The sequence below is a fragment of the Pelophylax lessonae genome (genome assembly GCF_965119305.1).
Source record: "Pelophylax lessonae genome assembly, chromosome: 2".
Classification (NCBI taxonomy): domain Eukaryota; kingdom Metazoa; phylum Chordata; class Amphibia; order Anura; family Ranidae; genus Pelophylax; species Pelophylax lessonae.
In genome coordinates, this window is record NC_138769.1 from 603,423,248 (window position 1) to 603,442,797 (window position 19,550).

General features: G+C 51.2%; 1 protein-coding gene across 1 annotated transcript in view; it reads right to left on the minus strand.

The window, feature by feature from the left end:
- ESPL1 (extra spindle pole bodies like 1, separase) overlaps positions 1-19,550 on the minus strand; it is a 270,074-nt gene that overhangs the window by 94,279 nt on the left and 156,245 nt on the right. The window contains exons 22-23 of the mRNA XM_082244709.1: positions 319-494; positions 115-242 (exon numbers count right to left, since the gene is read on the minus strand). Coding sequence (XP_082100835.1) covers positions 115-242; positions 319-494 — 304 coding nt within the window. The remainder of the gene's footprint in view (positions 1-114; positions 243-318; positions 495-19,550) is intronic.

Sequence of the window (19,550 nt, forward strand, 5' to 3'; positions counted from 1 at the left end):
AAATGAGAAAAACCCAGTAAATAACTGGCTGTTATACATACACAGAATTAGATTTTTTTCCCCCCGATATTTTAAATAAACGTGAACTCTAGAAAGCATACAAATTAATCTTGCCTTTAACTGGGCTGTTGGTATATGAACAGTAACAGGTGCATTTCCTTGTTCAAGTCTGCAGAGTAGTAGAGTATCACCAGGGCTTCTTTGATGGGAGTCAGCCAGAGTCAATATACACACTACAGTGTCTGTAAAACAGAAATTGAAAGTAGTGCATTTGCCACAGTTTTACTATACGGAAAATATAAAGTGTAAGAAACCTACTTGTGGGAATCTCCTGCAGCTGATTCTTGAACGCATGTATTTCTATAGATTGCTTTGGAAATTGAAAAAGAGCCTCTAGCTGTGAAAGGTATTTAATCCGGGGGTCCTTGTGATCACCAAGACTCAAACATTGTAGCTTATCAGACAAGTCTCCTAAGCCTTCCTTCTTCAGTTTCCTAAGGGAGAGAAAAACCCAAGAACTCAAACAATGGGATTAAGAACTTAACATAAAATCCTTTTCTCTGAAGTTCGACAAGAGGCAGCTCTATCTAGTCAGTGGCTATAGGGTTATGCTTCTCCTATCAGGAATAGGCATTAGGCAGGAAAAAAGCTTAACCACACTTATGGGGGGGATGTCCCTGCAGGCATAACCCCACACCCCCTGCTATCAAGCAGTTTAGTTGCAAGCAGTGTTTAGAATAGAACAAAACCCCATTCACTCAGAAGTAGAGGGCGGGTGCTGTGTCTTGTCGAACTTCAGAGAAAAGGATTTTACGGTAAGTTCTTACAAAAATCCAGTTTTCTCCATCGTTCATTGACAGACGAAGCACCATCTAGTCAGAGACTATAGGGATGCCCCAAAGCAGTATATTCATGAGGTGTGGGAAGACAACGCAAACGGAAACGTAACTCCCCAAAGGCTAAACTTAGCCAACCAGGTAACGGAGCTCAACCAGGAACAACTGGAGATCACCCTAAAAACACAATACACCCTCCAAGAGGAAAAAAAAAAAAAAGTTCTCTTTAAAACAGCAGCCCGCAAAACCTTGCAGCCAAAAGAAGCATCCGAAGATACCAACACAGGGTAGTGGGGGCCTTCTCGGAGGAGCCATATGGCGCACTCCCTGTATAAAAGGTACGAATCAAGCATGCGTAGCTAACGGGCATTGGAAAAATATAGCCAAAGCCGACACTTGGCCATTGATAGTGCCCAAAGCCAACCGCTGTTCAACTCCTTTCTGCAGAAAGGCCAAGACCCTAGCTATCGAAAACAAGCGAGGGCGCAGCTTCAGTGTGTCACACCATGAAATATAGGCTTTCCACGTATGATGAAATATCTTCCTAGAAGTCGACTTCCTAGCCTTCAATAGCGTAGGAATCACAGAGTCAGAAAAACCTCTCTCTCAACACCTGGCTTTCAACTGCCATGCCGTTAAAGCTAGCGACTGTAAAGCAGGATGGAAGATTAGACCTTGAGACACTAGATCTTCCCTTAGAGGAAGTCTTCAAGAAGCATCGGCAACCAACCTTACCAGATCTGCGTACCAAGACAGGCGAGGCCAGTCTGGAGTCACTAGAATGACCGGAATTCCCTTCCACCTCTTCCCTGTGCAAAAGCCTCGGCAGGAGTTGCAAGAAATAAAAAAGGCATAAATTAGATGATACTGACCCCCAAGGAACAACCAGTGCATCTGTGGCGTTGGCCAGAGGATCTTGAGACCGGGCTATGAATCTCTGAACCTTTTTGTTGAGGCAAGAAGCAAACATATTGACCCTCGAGAGTCCCCCACTGAACACACAGGAGATGAAACACCTCTGGGTGCAGGGACCACTCCCCTAGATCCAACACCTGATGACTCAGGTAATCAACTTGCCAGTTCTCCACACCTGGAATGTGTACAGCAGAGAGGGCTGGAATAAATGATTCCGCCCAGGCCAGAATCTCGGCCATCTCCTTGGATGCCAAGACACTCTTGGTGCCCCCCTGGTGGTTGATGTAAGCCACAGCCGTGGCGTTGTCTGATTGAATCCGAACCTGGACAATCCTGCAGACGAGTCGTCCAATGGCTCAGACAAAGCTTTATTGCTCTGAGCTCCAAAACATTTATTGGTAGTTTTGACTCTTCCATTGTCCAGGTACCCTGGGCACAAAGCTTCCCCAGCACCCCGCCCGATAGGCTGGCGTTCGTGGTCACCACCGTCCAAAACGGGAGAAAGGACTTACCCTAGCATAGTGCTGGAGACTGAATCCCCCACAACAGAGCAGACTGTGTTGTAACTTAACCGAATAAAGAGTCCAAGGACTTTGGATCCTTGTTCCATTTGACAAGAATCTCCCTTTCTGGTATAGAACTGAGCATATGGAACTGCCTCGAAGGTTGATACCAGACCCAAGGTCAGGGCCAGACTGGGAATAAAAACCAGCCCTGGAAATAATTTCATACCAGCCCCAGTGGCATAGCGTGGGTAGTCAGCACTTAAGGCAAGGGAAGTAATTTGCGCCCCCTAACCAGCAGACATTTAGCGCTCTCTAGGTCCCTACCACTCATACAGAATTAAAACCCCTTATGGTACATTTTAGGATTTACCACTTTCTCCTTCCTTTCCCTTTTATCTCTCGCTCTCTCCTAATTTCTTGTTTTTTCTATCTCTCTCTCTGGCTTTTACTCTCTCTCCCTTTTTCTTTATTCCTCCCCCACGTTTCTTCTCTCTTCCATGTATTCTCTCTTTTTATTCCTTTTCTTACGCTTTGTTGGCAGGGGGAGGCTGGGAGAACGGCGCAGGCTCAAGGGACAGCACAGCTGGGAGGCCACAGGCTCTAGGAACAGCCCAGCAGGCCCCCCTCCATGCTATCTAATACACTGCAGTGCTGACCCCACCTCCCCGATATCCAATACACTGCAGTGCTGACTCCCCTCCCCGCTATCTAATACAGTGCAGACCCCCCCCTCCCCACTATCTAATACACTGCTGACCCCCTTCCCCACTATCTCCCCCTCCCCCCTAATACGATGCTGTTCCTTCCCCCCTCGCCATCCCCCTAATACAATGCTGATCCCCCCTACCCCCAATACAATGCTGCCCCCGGCCCCCTCCCCCCAATACAACACTGTTCCCCCCCCCCCCCCGGCCCCCTCTCCCTAATACGATGCTGTTCTTCCCCCCCTGGCCCCCTCCCCCTAATACAATGCTGTTCTTCCCCCCTGGCCCCCTCCCCCTAACACAATGCTGTTCCTCCCCCCTGGCCCCCTCCCCCTAATACAATGCTGTTCCCCCCCCTCCCCCCCTAATACAATGCTGTTCCCCCCCTAATACGATGCTGTCCCCTCCCTGGCTCCCTCCCCCTTAATACAACGCTGTTCCCCCCCTGCCCCCCCTAATATAATGCTGATCCCCCCCTTCCCGGCTAAAAAGCATTTTATTAGGGGGAGGGGGGGACAGCACTGCATTAGGGGGATCAGCATTATATTACAATGCTGATCCCCTCCCCCCGAATACAATGCTGATCAACCTCCTCCGCTCCCCCTAATACAATACTGCCTGCCCCCCCTTCACCCCAAATGCAATACACAAGGTCAAGGTCCCTCCTCCAAAACTCTTACCTGTACAGTACAGGGCAGCTCAGCGATGCCGCCGGGCACCGATGTCTGTGTGGGAGCCTTGGAGGGAACTTCAGGGAAGGGATGCCGCCATGCTGTGCAGCCAGAGAGATCCACCGGCGCGCAGCCGCCGGATATGATGTCATGCCGCTCACATCTGGTGGTTAACTCGACTCTGCGTACCCAGCGTGGTGGGGTGGCGCCCGCGATTTCAAAGAGGAGAAAAAAAAAAAACTTTGCGGCCTACCGGGAGATTTCCCAGAATCTCGGTAGGCCAGTCCGGCCCTGCCCAAGGCCCACATGCAAACTCGAAGAGAGGACAGTTCGTTCGCCAACAACCACCAAATCGCCTCCTGCAACTTTTGCAGCTTGTCCGGGGGAAGAAACACCTTGGCCAAGGCTGAATTCAGAGTCAAGCCCAGATAATACAGTCTCAAGACAGGTGTCAGCACGGATTTCTTGAAATGGATGTTCCAACCGAAATCCTGCAGAGCTCTGATAGAGGACCGTCCAATCCCCCAACAAAACTGAAGGAGAGTCTGCTCTCAACAGGAGATCGTCTAGGTACCCAGGTACCGCAAACCCCCGCTGGCGAAGCAGTGCAAATGCCTTGGTAAACCAAAGGGTAACGCCACAAAATGATAATGCTCCTCTGCGACCGCAGAGCGAAGAAACCGCTGGTGTCCAGCGTAAATTGGGATGAGTAGATGTGTCCTTGAAATATATGGAGGCCAAGATATCTCCCTGGTGTAGTGATGCCACTACCGTGAGGATGGATTCCATCCAAAACTTCTGTACCCGCACAAAGCAGTTCAGGGCCTTGAAATCCAGGATGGGACGCAACTTGCCTTCCTTCCTGGGCACGGTGAAGAGGTTTGAATAAAACCCTTGAAAAACATTCCTGAAAAGGAACCGGTACAATCACTCCTTGCAACAGCAATTCTTGTGCCGCCCTTCTCAAGTCCCTTAACCTGGTTGGGGACGAGAGAAGATTGGATGGTGGGAACCTGTCCCAAGGACGAGACGAATTTGATTTTGTATCCGAAACTGATCAATACATGAAACTATGTGTCCTGGATCAAGGAAGTCCAGGGTTCCTGGAAGAATCAAAGATGTCTCCCCACCCCAGACTTGGGTGAGGGTGCCCCCATGCAGACGAGGGCTTGTCTGCGGTTCCGGATTTGTCGCCCTTGGACTTACCGGACCATAGCTTCTTGGACCCTCCAGATGATCTAAACGGTTTACCTTTTTCCTGTGACCCGGAGGCACGAAAAGAGACTTATGAGCAGTAAAGGAAGGCCCCCGCCTATGGCGCGGCACCTTGCCTTTAGAGGATTGGAGCAGATAAGTGCTCTTAACCCCCGTGATACTATTGATCAACTAGTCCAGAGAGGCTCCAAATAGCTTCTCCCCTGTAAAAGGGAGATCAGCAAATGCTTTTTTAGAAACCTGGTCAGCCGACCAGCATTTTAGCCATAGCCGGCGCCTAACAGCAACCCCCCACTGCTGACGTCCTGGCCACCAATAATGCCAAGTCCAGGCACGTATCACACAAACACCAGGGCTTGGACCAACTGGTCTAACAGTTCCAGAACCGCAGGGGGAAGCGGTGTCGTTTCCAAGTTAATCTTCAGCAACTTCACCCATTCAGTAGCAGTCTGTGCTACGAGAACGTTCACAAAGTTAGCTTTTAACATGTGACCCATTACCATATGTACATGACGGGATAAGGATTCAACCTGTCTATCCATGGCATCTAAAAAAGGTTGGCGACTCTTCCACTGGCACCAAAGTCGATTTATTCAACCTGGCCATCGGGGAATCCACTTTCGGTGGTACAGCACACCTGGTATCCGCCACCGCAAAGGGTTAACAGCGTGCAAAATGCTTAGGTACCACCAGCATGTGCTTGATGCATCACCATTGTTCATCCACAATAGAGTGAAACAAGTCAGGAGAAGGGAATACTTTACCCGATTTGGGGGAGCCAAAAGACACCTATACCAGGTACCTGACACTGTGGGTTCATCAGCAGAGTCCAAGCTGTGGGTTCATCAGCCATTTTAAGATTTTTCCACACAAACTATCAAATTTTCCACCTAGGCATGACCTCGCGCAACAGCTGAGGACAGGTCTTCTTCACAGTCAGAATGTGAAGACACCGACCCCTTAAGGTGGTCTGCGGCAACCATATCTGTGTCAGAATCCTAAGATCCTTCAGATGGAGGGGAGGATGGGGGACGTTTGCGGCTAGCAGCAACAGAAGAAAATCAACTGTACATCAGGCTTTGCAGAAAAACCACAATCACTGGCTGCAACTGCGAGTCAGAGGGTCCCGCAGGGGGTCTGCAAGTGATATTTTATCCTGGGACTCAATTAGCAAAGGAAAATAAATGTGTGCAATGTCCCTTTAAAACCGCGAAAATAAACGCGGTCTCCCCGTTATTACTGTGGACCCCCAAACCCTGAGCAATGTATAAATCTATCAGAGCAGGAGAGGAAAAGCCTACAGGGGACCCCCAGAATGTTACCAGAGCCAAGATAAAATGTGCAGTCCCGATCAGTGTCAAAACGAAAGTAACACAGAAAATCAAGTAGAGGAAGCAAGTCTGCCTCAGGCATAGGGGAAAAAAAAAAAATGTGCTGCATGCGAGTCCCGCCCCCGGACCACAAGAAAATGGCCGCTATACATTTTCAATGGGGAATTGGATTATAATTGCAGAAAGCGGCCGCATTATTACCGCCCCCCCATGTGAATCCTACTAGGGGAGGGAGAAGTAAGGGGTACGCCAGATTAGGCTTCCGGGGTGCCAGGGAACTGAGGGAGCCTCTAAAGTCCGACTCTTCCAGGGAGGGGCCCGCACCTGCCCCACGAATACCAGGGGTTGCTTGTAGTTCCTCTGGATCTTCGTCCTCAGGAACAAAAAAAATTAAAAAAAATAACTTTTCCCGCTACAGCCAAGACCGAAGTCCCAACAACTCTTTTCAAAGGACGATGCATGAGCATTTCACCATGCTCATCTGTATGGACATCAGACCCATATGAAAATATAGGCATTGATGCTTGCAGCAAGCCATCACAGCCGAAGCATAAGACATTTTCTCTAGCCACCCTCAAACAGAAGTTCACCCTGAGGAAAGATCCCGTAAGAGGGGATTCACCCACTGACCATGTCTGACAGATTACAGTCACTGTCAACACAAAACAGAACAGAACCAACCAGTTCAAACTGGGATTTGAGAAGGAATGCTAACTGCCTGTTCAATCCTTTACAGCAAAGCATGCCTTCCAGCCAATTAGTGGTGCTCCAATTCAGGTAATACATGGGGATTGATTTACTGAAACTGGAGAATACAAAATCGGGTGCAGCTCTGCATTGAAACCAATCGGCTTTTAGGTCATTTTTTTTTGTCAAAGCTTAAACTGAAGTTAGAAGCCAATCGGCTACCATGCACAGCTGCACCAGATTTTGTACTCTCCAGTTTTAGTAAATCAACTCCACTGAGTAAACCATCCACCATTTGACAAATGCCTCCTCAAAAGGAAATAATTTTCAGCACTCTCAGGCAGGGCCCAGGATCCCTCAGGTTGCTTACACTACACATCAGGCAATGTGTCGAACAGCAGGTGCAAAGGGGCATTTCAGTGCTACAGTAAGAGCTCTAAAACAGCAAAAAAGACTAGACAGCAGGTTGAATCTCCAATTGTAGAATAGTATGTATTGCATCAATACTGTCTGACATGACCGGCTAACTGAGGAGACCGCAGGAGACTACAGTGCCCATTTTTTCAGAAACGGACTATTGGGATTTTGAATCTGAGTCATATACAGTCACTTGGACCATTGGTCCAACCAGATAAAAGGCCTCTGGTCAGATATAGGCTCTACAGGGGAATGAGCTGAAGCATGTTGAGAGCCTTTTAATTCATCGTCAAACATCCTAAGTGGTTGTAGAGGTCCCCCGAATACGGGGCTGGGACCTAAGCCCCACCTAGAGCTGTGCAATAGTATAGTTTTGAGGCCTTTACTAGGCATTTTTTATAGGTGTTTGGAGGTAGGCATTGACATCTAACAAAAACTCCTTTAATGTGCCAAAAAAAGAAGCTCATGTACTTTGTCACCTGTAGAACGTTTTAAGCTTAAAAAAAAAAAAAACGCTCATATGTGAACATGGGCCATTGAAATGAATGGGATTTTGCTTGTTAGCCATTTTGAGACTTCAGAGAGATGAGAGTTTTACAAGTTGAGAAACACTCAGGTGTGAACAGGGCCATACAGGGCTGTTCTCTGCTCACTCACAGCTGTCAAAAAAAAAAAAAAACACATCAACATTGTTAAGGCTGCTAGATAACTATAAACACAATGCTTTACAATGTATCATTTTGTTCTTTTAGATCAGGGGTGGGGAACCTTTTTTCTGCCAAGGGCCATTTGGGTATTTATAAAATCATTCGGGGGCCGTACAAAATTATCAACTTAAAAATGTGCCTGTTAGATTTGGTAAAACATTTAATTAACTCTCCCCCCTAATGTGATGGCTGCAACTGCTTCTCTTTGGTGAGGTGTGTGATGTTAGCTGGTATTGATGATGTTGCTACTCGCAACTGGTTTTCCAGGTTTGAGTCGGTTAGTCTGGAGCGCACTCAACTTTGTGGTGGTAAGATTTGAAAAGAACTGCTGGCGGTACTGCTGGTGGGTTCAGCTGGCTGGTTCTGCTGGTGGGTTCAGCTGGCTCTGGCTGGTACTGCTCGTGGGTACAGCTGCCTGGTACTGCTATGTGTGCTGCTGGCGGGAAATGCAGGCTAGCAGCGGGGCCGCGCTGGAGGAAGAGGCAATGTTTCCTGTATTGGTCACAGGCAGAGTGCATTTGATATCACTTCGCCTGTGACTCACTCAGACTGTCAGAACAGAGCCGAAACTATACAGGTAGAATCGGCTCCTTTCTGACAGATCAGCTGAGAGACACAGACTCAGCTGCACGGGGGGGCGGACCAAATTACTTTGAGGGCCGCATACGGCCCCCCCAACCATAGGTTCCCCACCCCTGTTTTAGATCAAAAGAATGAACATCCATCTGTAAGTGAGGGTAGTTTAACCTCTTAAAGACTAAGCCTTTTTCTGACACTTGTTGCTTACAAGTTAAAAATCAGTATTTTTTGCTGGAAATTACTTAAAAACCCCAAAACATACTTTTTTTAGCAGACTCTAGAGAATAAAAAGGCGATCGTTGCAATCTTTTATGTCACACTGTATTTGCACAGAAGTCTTTTAAACACAGTTTTTTTGGAGAAAAAATACACTTTACTAAAAAAATTCATTAAAGTTAGCCCAATTTTTTTTGCATAATGTAAAAGATGTTACTCAGAGAATCGTGATCTTTATTCTAAGGGGAAAAAAAAAAAATTGCGATTCTCATTTTATCCCGAATCGTGCAGCTAAAGCCCAATCCAATGTTGCTGAGAAAGTCTCCAAAAGAAGAAAAAGCTATAATAGGGGTACCAGGTTCTAGATAACATCTGAGGATTCTCTCAAAGGATATCAGAACTTCTAAGGGAGTAAGGGCTGGAGTCACATGCAGAACTGCCCTTGTGCGTCCCTGTGCATACATATTGCAGCTGTACAGTGGCAAAAAACGGAATTTTTTGTAAAATCTTACCTGTAAAATTCCTCTCTGAGTCCTCCGACAGTCGCCGCCATCTCCAAGTCATCACTATTTGGTATTGTCCACCTATCCGTAGGAATAGCTAGGCATATAGACTTAGTCAAAAGACAAAAGGCATGCTGGGGGCGTGGCCGAGCAGCGGATGTAGCCGGACGTGTGAAGCTCTCGCTCCGCCGAACATCCTGTGCTTTTATCCTTTTAGACACCCGATCGATCCGATCTTTTTTGCGGGACTCGTTCCTCTGTGACCCCCGGAGCTCCTGGTCTGTCCGGTGGGTCCCTCGAGCCGCTGCAATATGTCATATCGGCAGACGACCGGCCGCCATGCTCCTGACCGCCAAGCCCAAGATGGCTCCCAGCCGCAGCGAGGCACACAGAAGCCTTCCTATAAGGAGGCTGCCCAGAAGCTCTTCTCGAAGCCTGCCACAAAATCGGCCCCTAGTGTGACGACCGCTCCTGCTATCTCCTCTCCTCCGCAGTCAGATGCCGACGACACAGCCCCGCTGGGTGACATCTCTGCACACCTTTCTGCCTGGGACACTGCAGGTAACCTCCAGTCCTCCTCCCCTGTGCCTGATGCTGAGCCCACCCTGAGGGACATAATGGCCGCAGTCACCACCAGTAACACCTCTCTTGCTGCTCTTACTGTAGAGCTGAGGGGTGTTAAGGCTGAAATCACTTTCATAAGACACGATATGCAGAAGCTCAGGGAACGTACTGCGGCTGTGGAGGGCAGGGTCAGCTCCATCGAGGATGATTTACCCCCCCTTCAGAGGGAGGTTAAAAATACTGCACTTCTGGCTGCCCAACAGGCAGCCAGATTGGAGGACCTTGAGAATCGGATGAGACGCAATAATGTGCGAGCTATTGGCATCCCAGAGAGGGCTGAGGGGAAGAACCCTGTTGAATTTATTAAAAATTGGCTGCTGGAAACTTTTGGCCGGGATTCTTTCACTCCCATGTTCTCCGTGGAAAGAGCGCACCGAGTCCCCATGCGCCCCCTCCCTCCTGGAGCGCCTCCCTGCACTTTCATTTTTAAATTGCTTAATTATAAGGACAGAGATGTTATCCTAACCAAGGCCCGGAGCCTACAGGACAAGTTGGCGATGGACAACTCCAAGATCTCTCTTTTCCCGGACTACTCTGCGGAGGTGCAGAGGCAGAGAGCGAGGTTTGGAGAGGTGAAGAGGAGGTTGAGAGAGCTGAATTTGCAATACGCCATGCTTTATCCTGCTAAGCTGCGAGTGGTGACGCGGGATGGTGTGAAATTCTTTGAAAGCCCGTCGGCTGCGGCACAGTGGGTAGAGGTGGAGGGGCGGGCGCAGCGCCCCGACCGGTCTCCACGGCCGGGGGTTCCTTGAGGCCTAACCTGGGGCCTAGCTGTGACCTGCATCTACTGTTGCTGATCGGGTGGTCCCCGTGATACCCCTATATGGGCGGAGGCTGCCCTATCTACCCGGACTACAGTTACCACCTTTGGTGGTCTTGAACGCTGTTCTAGTGGAGACTGCTATGCCAGCTGCGTCTCCCACCGTTTTCCCCCCTATGGGTCCTGGTTGGACGGACTTTGCTGATGACCGACGCTCACTGAACCATGTTGGCGGTGGGCGCTCTAAGGATCCCGAACCTTCTGTTGACTGTTACCCCTTCCCGCACCTGTTTGTCCTGTTTTGCACCCTCTTCCTCACCACTGGAGATGACTGTTGCAACCCTGCTGCCCCTGTTTGGGCCTCCTGCCCGGATGCCTGGAGCCTTCTCTGTGCCTGCTGGAGACTTGGACTACCCCTTGCTGTTCGCAGTGCCTGGCTGATGCCCCCCTCTGTTCCACGTCCCTTCTTGCCCCTTTTTGTTGTCCTGAGATGTAGTGACTTCCGCTGCTTTAACATCCTTTCGTGTCCATCATACCCCTGGAATGACCATGGCTGATACTTTATGCTGCGTTTCCTGGAATGTGCGTGGCCTGAACAATCCGCTGAAGAGAACTGCTGTCCTCCGTAATCTGAAAAGACTGAAAGCGGACGTTGTTTGCTTGCAGGAGACCCACCTAGCTGCTGACCCCCCTCCCAGTTTGGCCCCTGGCTTGTACCCACATCAATACCATTCTAGTTACTCTACATATTCCAGGGGTGTGAGTCTGCTGATAAGGCGGGGGGTTAATTTTGCCTGCTCATCATCCTATGCTGACCCCGAGGGTAGATTTGTTATGCTGGTGTGTACTGTTGGGGGTCTGTCCTGCGCAATAATTGCGGTGTATGTGCCTCCGCCGTTTTCGGCTGGGATCATTGGTTTGCTGGCGGAGAGGATTGCTGGCCTTCCTGCGGTCCCTCTGCTGGTTGTTGGTGACTTTAATGCCACCCTGGACCCCCATTGGGACAGATTTACCCCTCGCTCCGGGCCCCCTCAGTCGATCGGCAATGGGTCTCCCTTTGCTCGGTTGATGGGGGAGTTGGGACTGACGGATGTTTGGCGGATGGGGCATCCGGGTGACCGGGTGTACTCTTGCTACTCGGCTGCACGGTCTGGCCTCTCCCGCATTGATATGGGGTTCGGCAATCTGGCCCTCTTGCCGCTGGTGGTTGGGGCTGAGTATGGCCCGAGATTGGTTTCGGATCATGCTCCGCTCCGGATCAGCCTGTCCCTGCCGTCTAGGTCGGGTAAACCCCTTTGGAAACTGAACCCTTTCTGGCTCACGCTATTTCCTAGTCCTGATCCCATACCCCAGTTACTAACTTCCTTTCTGACGATTAATTTGGATACGGCTGCATTGGGGGTGGTGTGGGACTCTGCTAAGGCCTTCCTGAGGGGGCAGTTTAGTTATCTGATAAATAACATTAAATCTTCTACTAAGGAATGGGAGAACACCGTACTGGAAGAGGTGACCAGGGCGGAGGCGGCTTATGTTAATGACCCTTCGGAGGAGTCTCAACGCTCCTGGTTGGCAGCCCAGTCCCTCTCCAAGACGGTGGTTTTGCAACGGGCTGAAAATAAGCGTTTTTTCCTACAGCAGAAGCATTTTGAGGAGGGGGAGAGTACTGGTCATGTGTTGGCTATGCTCGTTCGCTCCCAACAGCCAGCGGCATTTATTACCGCTCTGTGGGACCCTTCGGGGGCCCTGCTGAGCTCCACTCCTGAGATATCTAGGGTCCTACGTGAGTTCTACTCGGATCTCTACTCCTCTAAGGTGTCGGCCCCGCAGCGGGTGGTGGAGGACTTTCTGGACACCTGCGACCTGCCGGCGCTCTCTGCCCGGGAGGCGGAGGGCCTGGATGCTCCTTTAACTGCAGACGAGATTCTAATGGCGCTAAAGGCCGCCCCACGGGGCAAGTCCCCGGGTGCGGACGGCCTGCCATCTGAGGTGTATGGCCGATACTCTGAGCAGCTGGTCCCGGTGCTCTTGAGGGTGTTCAATGACGCTTTCCGGAGAGGGACCCTGCCTGACTATGTGCGAGGCCATTGTGGTACTGATCCCCAAGCCTGGAAAGGATCCCATGCTAGCCGACTTTTATAGACCTATCTCCTTGTTGACCTCGGACGTTAAACTACTAGCTAAAATACTGGCCACTAGACTGTCCGCAGTAGTGCAGAGCATTATCCACAGGGACCAATCGGGCTTTATCCCCACGAGAGCTACGGCTCTGAACCTGCGACGCCTGTTTCTTAACCTTCAGCTCCCTGTGGATAATCCTGGTAATAGAGCAATCTTTTCGTTAGACGCAGCTAAGGCCTTCGACAGCGTCGAGTGGCCTTACCTGTGGGCGGTGCTGAGGCGTTTTGGAGTGGGGGACACCTTTATTAGTTGGGTTAAATTGTTGTATGCCAATCCAAGAGCCAGACTTAGGGTCAACGGGGACCTGTCGGAACCCTTCTGTTTTTTTCCGGGGCACTCGGCAGGGGTGTCCACTTTCGCCTTTGTTGTTTGCCATGGCCTTAGAGCCGCTCGCGGCTCGTCTCCGGACTCATCCGGAGATTGTTGGCTTCCGACGGGGCCCGCATGAGGACGTGGTTTCCCTATATGCCGATGATACCCTCCTTTATCTGGGGGACACGGGGAGGTCGCTGAGGGAGGTTATGGATTTGATTGACTTTTTCGGCTCCTTTTCCGGGTTCTCAATAAACTGGGATAAGTCGGTCCTTATGCCTCTGGACCCCATCTTGGCCCCCCTGCCGGAAAGGGCTAGGGATGTCCGAGTGGTTGACCAGTTCCGCTACCTGGGTGTTCAGGTGACCCCGGATGTCGGCCGTTATTTGGAACTTAACCTAGTGCCCCTGCTTCATAAATTTAGACTTAAATGTACCGCTTGGTGTAAACTCCCTCTGTCTGTGGCGGGACGGGTCAATCTGGTAAAGATGATTTGGGCCCCTCAGCTCCTCTATGTACTCCACAACGCCCCTCTCTGGATCCCGAGACGCTGGTTCCTGCGTGTGGAATCCTTGTTTCGCGATCTAATCTGGAGGAAACGGGTGGCCCGTATTAGACTGACTACTCTTCAGATGGGTAAGGACAGTGGGGGTCTGGCAGTCCCTAATCCTAGGGTGTACTTCCTTGCCTCTCAGGTTCAGCATCTGGGAGGTTGGGATTTGCCTGATCCTGCAGATCCCATCCGGACTCTCCTGGTTCCCCCTGGCTCCCCGTACACTGCATTTGCGCATTTGGACGCTGGTTTCACGCATTTGCAGGTCTCGCTCCCGACTGTCAGGCTTCTCCTTACTTTATGGCACTCTGTGCGGAAAATGCTGCGAATACAGGGGTTCTTCCATGGTACCTTACTGTGGAGGAACTCCAACTATCGGGAGTTGTCTGGGTTGGAGGGAGTGGGGTGCTGGGAGTCCCGGGGACTGGCTTTCTTTGCACAGATTTACCGCGGAGATGGGGTTTTGAGGTCTTTTCGGGAACTCCAGAGTGAGTTTCAGGTCCCTAGGCAGTTGTTCTTTAGATACCTTCAGCTGCGGCATGCTTTAGATGTCCAGTCTCGGACGGTCCCCCTTCGATTGGTGGAACATTCACTGACGATAGATGTTTTTAGGTCTATTGACAAACGAGGTATGATCTCTCGGGTCTACATCACTTTGCTGGCTGCCATGCAGAACCCGGCCTCTCTTCCGGCCCGAGCTGGGTGGGAGAGGGACCTGGGCCCTATTGACGGTGAGACATGGGAGCTGTGTCTCTCCTCGATCCCACTGGTCTCGGTGTCAGCGTCGCAGAAGGTTTCTCACTTATTTTTGTTTCACAGGGCATACCGCACTCCGGTCCAGTTGTTCAGATGGGGGCGTAGGGACAGTGATACCTGTCCCAAATGTAACAGGGACCAGGGAACGCTGATCCATATGCTTTGGAGGTGTCCCAAACTGTTTAGATATTGGGGCGAGGTCATTGACTCCATATCCGGAGTCTATCGTTTTACATTGCCTAGAGATCCGATTGTGTGTCTACTTGGGGCACTGGAGGATGAAACATTAACCCCGCATGCCCATACGGCGGTACTTAGACTGCTCTATGTGGCGCGCAAGCTAATTGCGAGATATTGGATTTCCTCCAGGGTCCCGACGGCGCAGTGGATTGACCAGGTTAACAAACTGTTGATTAGAGAAAAAGTTACCTACCTACATCGTAGGGCGCACAAGAAGTTTTCCGCATTGTGGCAACCATGGTTGCATGATCCGACTCGGGCCCCGCCCCAACTGGTGATGGACAGACTCTTGATGGGATAAGCAGGGTATTTCTAATGCTGGTGCTATGTTCTGATCTATGTTGCTCTTCAGTGGTGCTCTTTCCCCTTTCCCTTTCCCACCCTTAGTTCCTTGGTTTGTTAGTTTACTACTCCTGACCCTACACATTGTGCTTACTTGCCTGTATGTGTCAAGGTTGTCTCAACAGTTATGATGTGATTGAGCTACGATGTTTGCAATGTGCTCACTCTGCTATTTTTGCACTTTTTGGTACCTGAGCTTTTATGCGTTGATCGAAGTTCTGAACCCTTCTGTATATTCTGTATGCCAATTGCATTTTGTACCTTCTTCTGTTACGGTTTGCACTTTGGATCATTTATGTGCTCAATAAAAGTTTATTTTCTTGAAAAAAAAAAAAAAAAAAGACAAGGCATTAGCATATACACACCCACGGGGGCTGTCCCATCTGGTCAATACCCCCCCTGCATCACCACTCCCAACTCAGTTTGGTAGCATAGCAGTAGGTAAGAACCCCAAAAGAGGGGCGGGGGTGGCGACTGTCGGAGGACTCAGAGAAAGGAATTTTACAGGTAAGATTTTACGAAAATTCAGTTTTCTCTTACGTCCTCCGACAGTCGCCGCCTCCTCTAAGTCATCACTACTGGGATGTCCCAAAGCAGTATAGACATGAGGGGTGGGAGACGCAACCGTAGAAAAGGCAACGCAGTACCCACATCAGAGAAAGGAAACTTACATGCACCGTAAGAACCAACTGGGCAACAGAAAAAACAATGCTCAACAGGAGCAACAGCCCAGGAAAGCAAATGCCAACAGCCAGGGACCCAGAGAAAAATTCAGGGTCCATCATGGCACAGCCGCACCGAGAACTTTGCGGCCAAAAGAAGCATCAGCTGATGCCAGAACGTCTACTTTGTAGAACTTGGAAAAAGTGTGCACCGACGACCAAGTTGCCGCCTTGCACACCTGGGCCACTGAGGCCCGATGCCAACAGGCCCAGGAAGTACTCAAAGACCTGGTAGAGTGCGCCTTAACAGGGAAGGGCGGAACCCGTTCCTTCAAGGCATAGGCCTGCTCAATGGTCTGTCTGATCCATTTGGCAATAGTCGCTGCCGAGGCAGCCATGCCCTTCCGAGGTCCCTCAGAAAGGACAGAGAATCCGTCTTCCGAAAGGATTCAGTCGACTTCAGGTAAACCCTGATCGCCCTGACAACATCCAAGGAATGCAAAGCAATCTCCTTTGGATGCTTAGGCTTCGTACAAAGCGAAGGCAGGACAATTTCCTCATTAAGGTGGAACTCAGTGATCACCTTGGGAAGAAAGGACGGGGGTGTTCTCAACACCACCTTATCCTTGTGAATTATCAAGTAAGGGGAGCGGCAAGACAACGCCGCCAGCTCCGACACTCTGCGAGCCGAAGTGATCGCCACAAGAAAAGCAACCTTTTTCGACAGCAGAGGCAACGATATCTCCCTGATATTTTCAAAGGGAGCACGCTGCAATGCGAACAGGACCAAGTTCAAGTCCCATGGAGGTAAAGGCTCCTTCCTGAGAGGAGCCAAATGTCGCACACCTTGAATGAAAGTGCGCACCAAAGAATGAGACGCCACAGGGCATTGGAAAAGGACCGCCAGTGCTGACTCCTGGCCCTTTATCGTGGACAGCGCCAGGCGCTGATCAACTCCAGACTGGAGGAAAGCCAAGATTCTCGACACCGAGTAAGAACGAGGGGAGAACCCCCCGGACTCACACCAGGTGAAATAGGCTTTCCAGGTACGGTAATAGATCTTACCAGAGGGGGATTTCCTAGCCTTGACCTCAGGGGATAGACCCTTGTCCTTCAAGACCTGGGTCTCAACAGCCAGGCCGTTAAAGCCAGCGACTGTAAAGCAGGATGGAAGATCGGACCTTGAGACAGGAGATCTTCCCGCAGAGGCAGGCGCCACTGCCAAGTGAACAACGTCGGCGTACCAGGACCGGCGTGGCCAGTCTGGTGCCACCAGAACCACCATGTGCGGTTCCGAGGCCAATCTGCGAAGGAACCGGGATAGAAACTGAATCGGAGGAAAGGCATACATCAGACCATACTGATGCCAAGGGGCCACCAACGCATCCGAGGCGTCCGCCAACGGATCGCGCGTTCTTGCCACGAAACTTTCCACCTTTCGGTTTAGCCGGGATGCGAACAGATCCACATCTGGGGATCCCCATTTCGCACACAGCATCTGAAAGACCTCCGGGTGAAGGGACCATTCCCCCTGGTCCAGGGTCTGGCGGCTCAGATAGTCGGCCTGCCAATTTTCCACACCCGGAATGTGAACTGCCGAGATCGCCGGGACAGGAGTCTCGGCCCAAGACAGAATGTCGGTCACCTCCTGGGCCGCTCGAGCACTCCTGGTGCCCCCCTGGTGGTTGATGTAAGCCACCGCGGTAGCATTGTCCGTCTGTACACGAACAGGCAGGCCCCGGAGACGATCCGACCACTGGAAGAGACAGTTTTATCGCTCGTAGCTCCAGCACATTTATCGGGAGAGAGGACTCCTCCTCCGCCCAAGTGCCCTGGGCAGACAGGTTGCCCAGGACTCCACCCCAGCCCGACAGGCTGGCATCCGTGTTAACCACTGTCCACACCAACGGACGGAAGGACTTGCCTTCCGTCACCGACGGGGACTGGATCCACCAAAGAGCCAATCTGGTCCGGCGACTCAGGGAGACCTCCAGATCCAAGGACTGAGGTAGTCTGTCCCACCTGGCCAAGATCTCCCTCTGGAGAGCCCGCGTGTGGAACTGAGCAAAGGGAATCGCCTCGAAGGCCGATACCATCAACCCCAGGCCCCGTATACAGGTCCTGAGTGATGAGGACGGATTGTCCCTGAGGGACCTGAGTTCGTCCCGCAAAGTCCGGAGCTTGACGTCCGGCAAAAACACCTTCGCCTGAGCGGAGTATAGAATCATTACCAGATAGGGAAGATGCAGCGATTGAGACAACGTCGATTTCTGAACGTTGATAGTCCATCCGAACTCCTGAAGCGTCTGTACCGTGATGGACAGATCGTGCACAAGGTACTGGCTGGCACGCGATCTCAGAAGCAGATCGTCCAGGTAACCCAAGACCACAATGCCCTGAGCCCTCAGTAGGCCCAGAACCGGCGCCAGTACTTTGGTAAACACCCTTGGTGCCGAAGCGAGACCGAAAGGTAACGCCACAAACTGGTAGTGATCGTCTGCGATAGCAAACTGAAGGTACCGCTGATGACCCTCGAAAATGGGGATGTGCAGGTATTCATCCTTCAGATCCATCGAGGCCAGGAATTCCCCTGGACTCAAGGAAACCACCACTGAACGGAGAGACTCCATACGGAACTTCCGAACCTGCACGAAGCAGTTCAGCGCTTTTAGGTCCAGAATAGGACGCACTTTGCCCTCCTTTCTGGGCACAGTGAACAGATTTGAATAAAACCCCCGAAATCTGTCCTGATGAGGCACCGGAACAACCTGAGCAAGAAGGTCCTGCACCGCTTGATGCAAGTCCTGCAAACGCCCCGGAAGCAGATGAAGATTGGAGGAAAAGAATCTGTCCGCCGGCCTGGAAAGGAATTCGATCTTGTAACCCGATCGAACGATTTCCTGGACCCACCTGTCCGAGATCCGGAGCAGCCAAGGTTGGAGGAAACCGCGCAAACGTCCCCCCACCCCAGAAACGGGTGAGGGCGCCCCTTCAGGCAGAGGCGGAGTGTCCCGCCGAGCCGACGTTGCCGGCCTTCTGCTTACCCGCCCAGGGTTTCTTCTGGTTGCCCTGGGCCTTGAAGAGCTTGCCCTTGGATTGGTTCCAAAAGGCACGAAAGGACCCCTGAGTGGATCTAGGCGCAGAACCCTGCTTGCCTCGGAAAGACTTGTTCTTCGGGTTCTGGAGTAGCATAGTGCTCTTGCCCCCCCGTGACGCCTTTCACCAGGGTATCCAACGCCTCACCAAAAAGGCGAGAGCCAGCATAGGGAAAATCAGCAACTGTTTTCCGCGAGGACTGGTCGGCCGACCAGCTCTTCAGCTATATCAGTCGCCGGTTGAGTACCGCGACACTCGAGAGGCGAGATCTGGTCCACCATTTCCAGTCGGGCAGGCGGCACGTCACCAGACACTAGGTTGCTTCTAAGCACCTTAATCCAGTCAGCCACCGCCTGAGCCACCATGACTGACGCGAAAACGGGTTTGAGCAACGAACCCGCCACCGTATAGGAATGGCGGGCTAGAGACTCCAACCGCCGGTCCGTGGGATCCCGGAAAACCGGGGTATCCTCAGTGGGAACCAAGGTAGCCTTGTTCAACACGGCCACAGTGTGATCTACCTGTGGAGGCACACACCATCGCGATTCCGTAGCCGGCGCAAAAGGATAAAGCAATTTGAACCGACTAGGTACCAGGAATGGACGTTTTAACGTGCGCCACATTTCATTAACAGTGTAATGAAATTCAACTGGGCAGGGAAAAACCTGCACAGACTTGCGGGCCCTGTGCGTCCCAAATGAGGACACAACGCCCGGAGGATTGGGCTCATCCTCCAAATG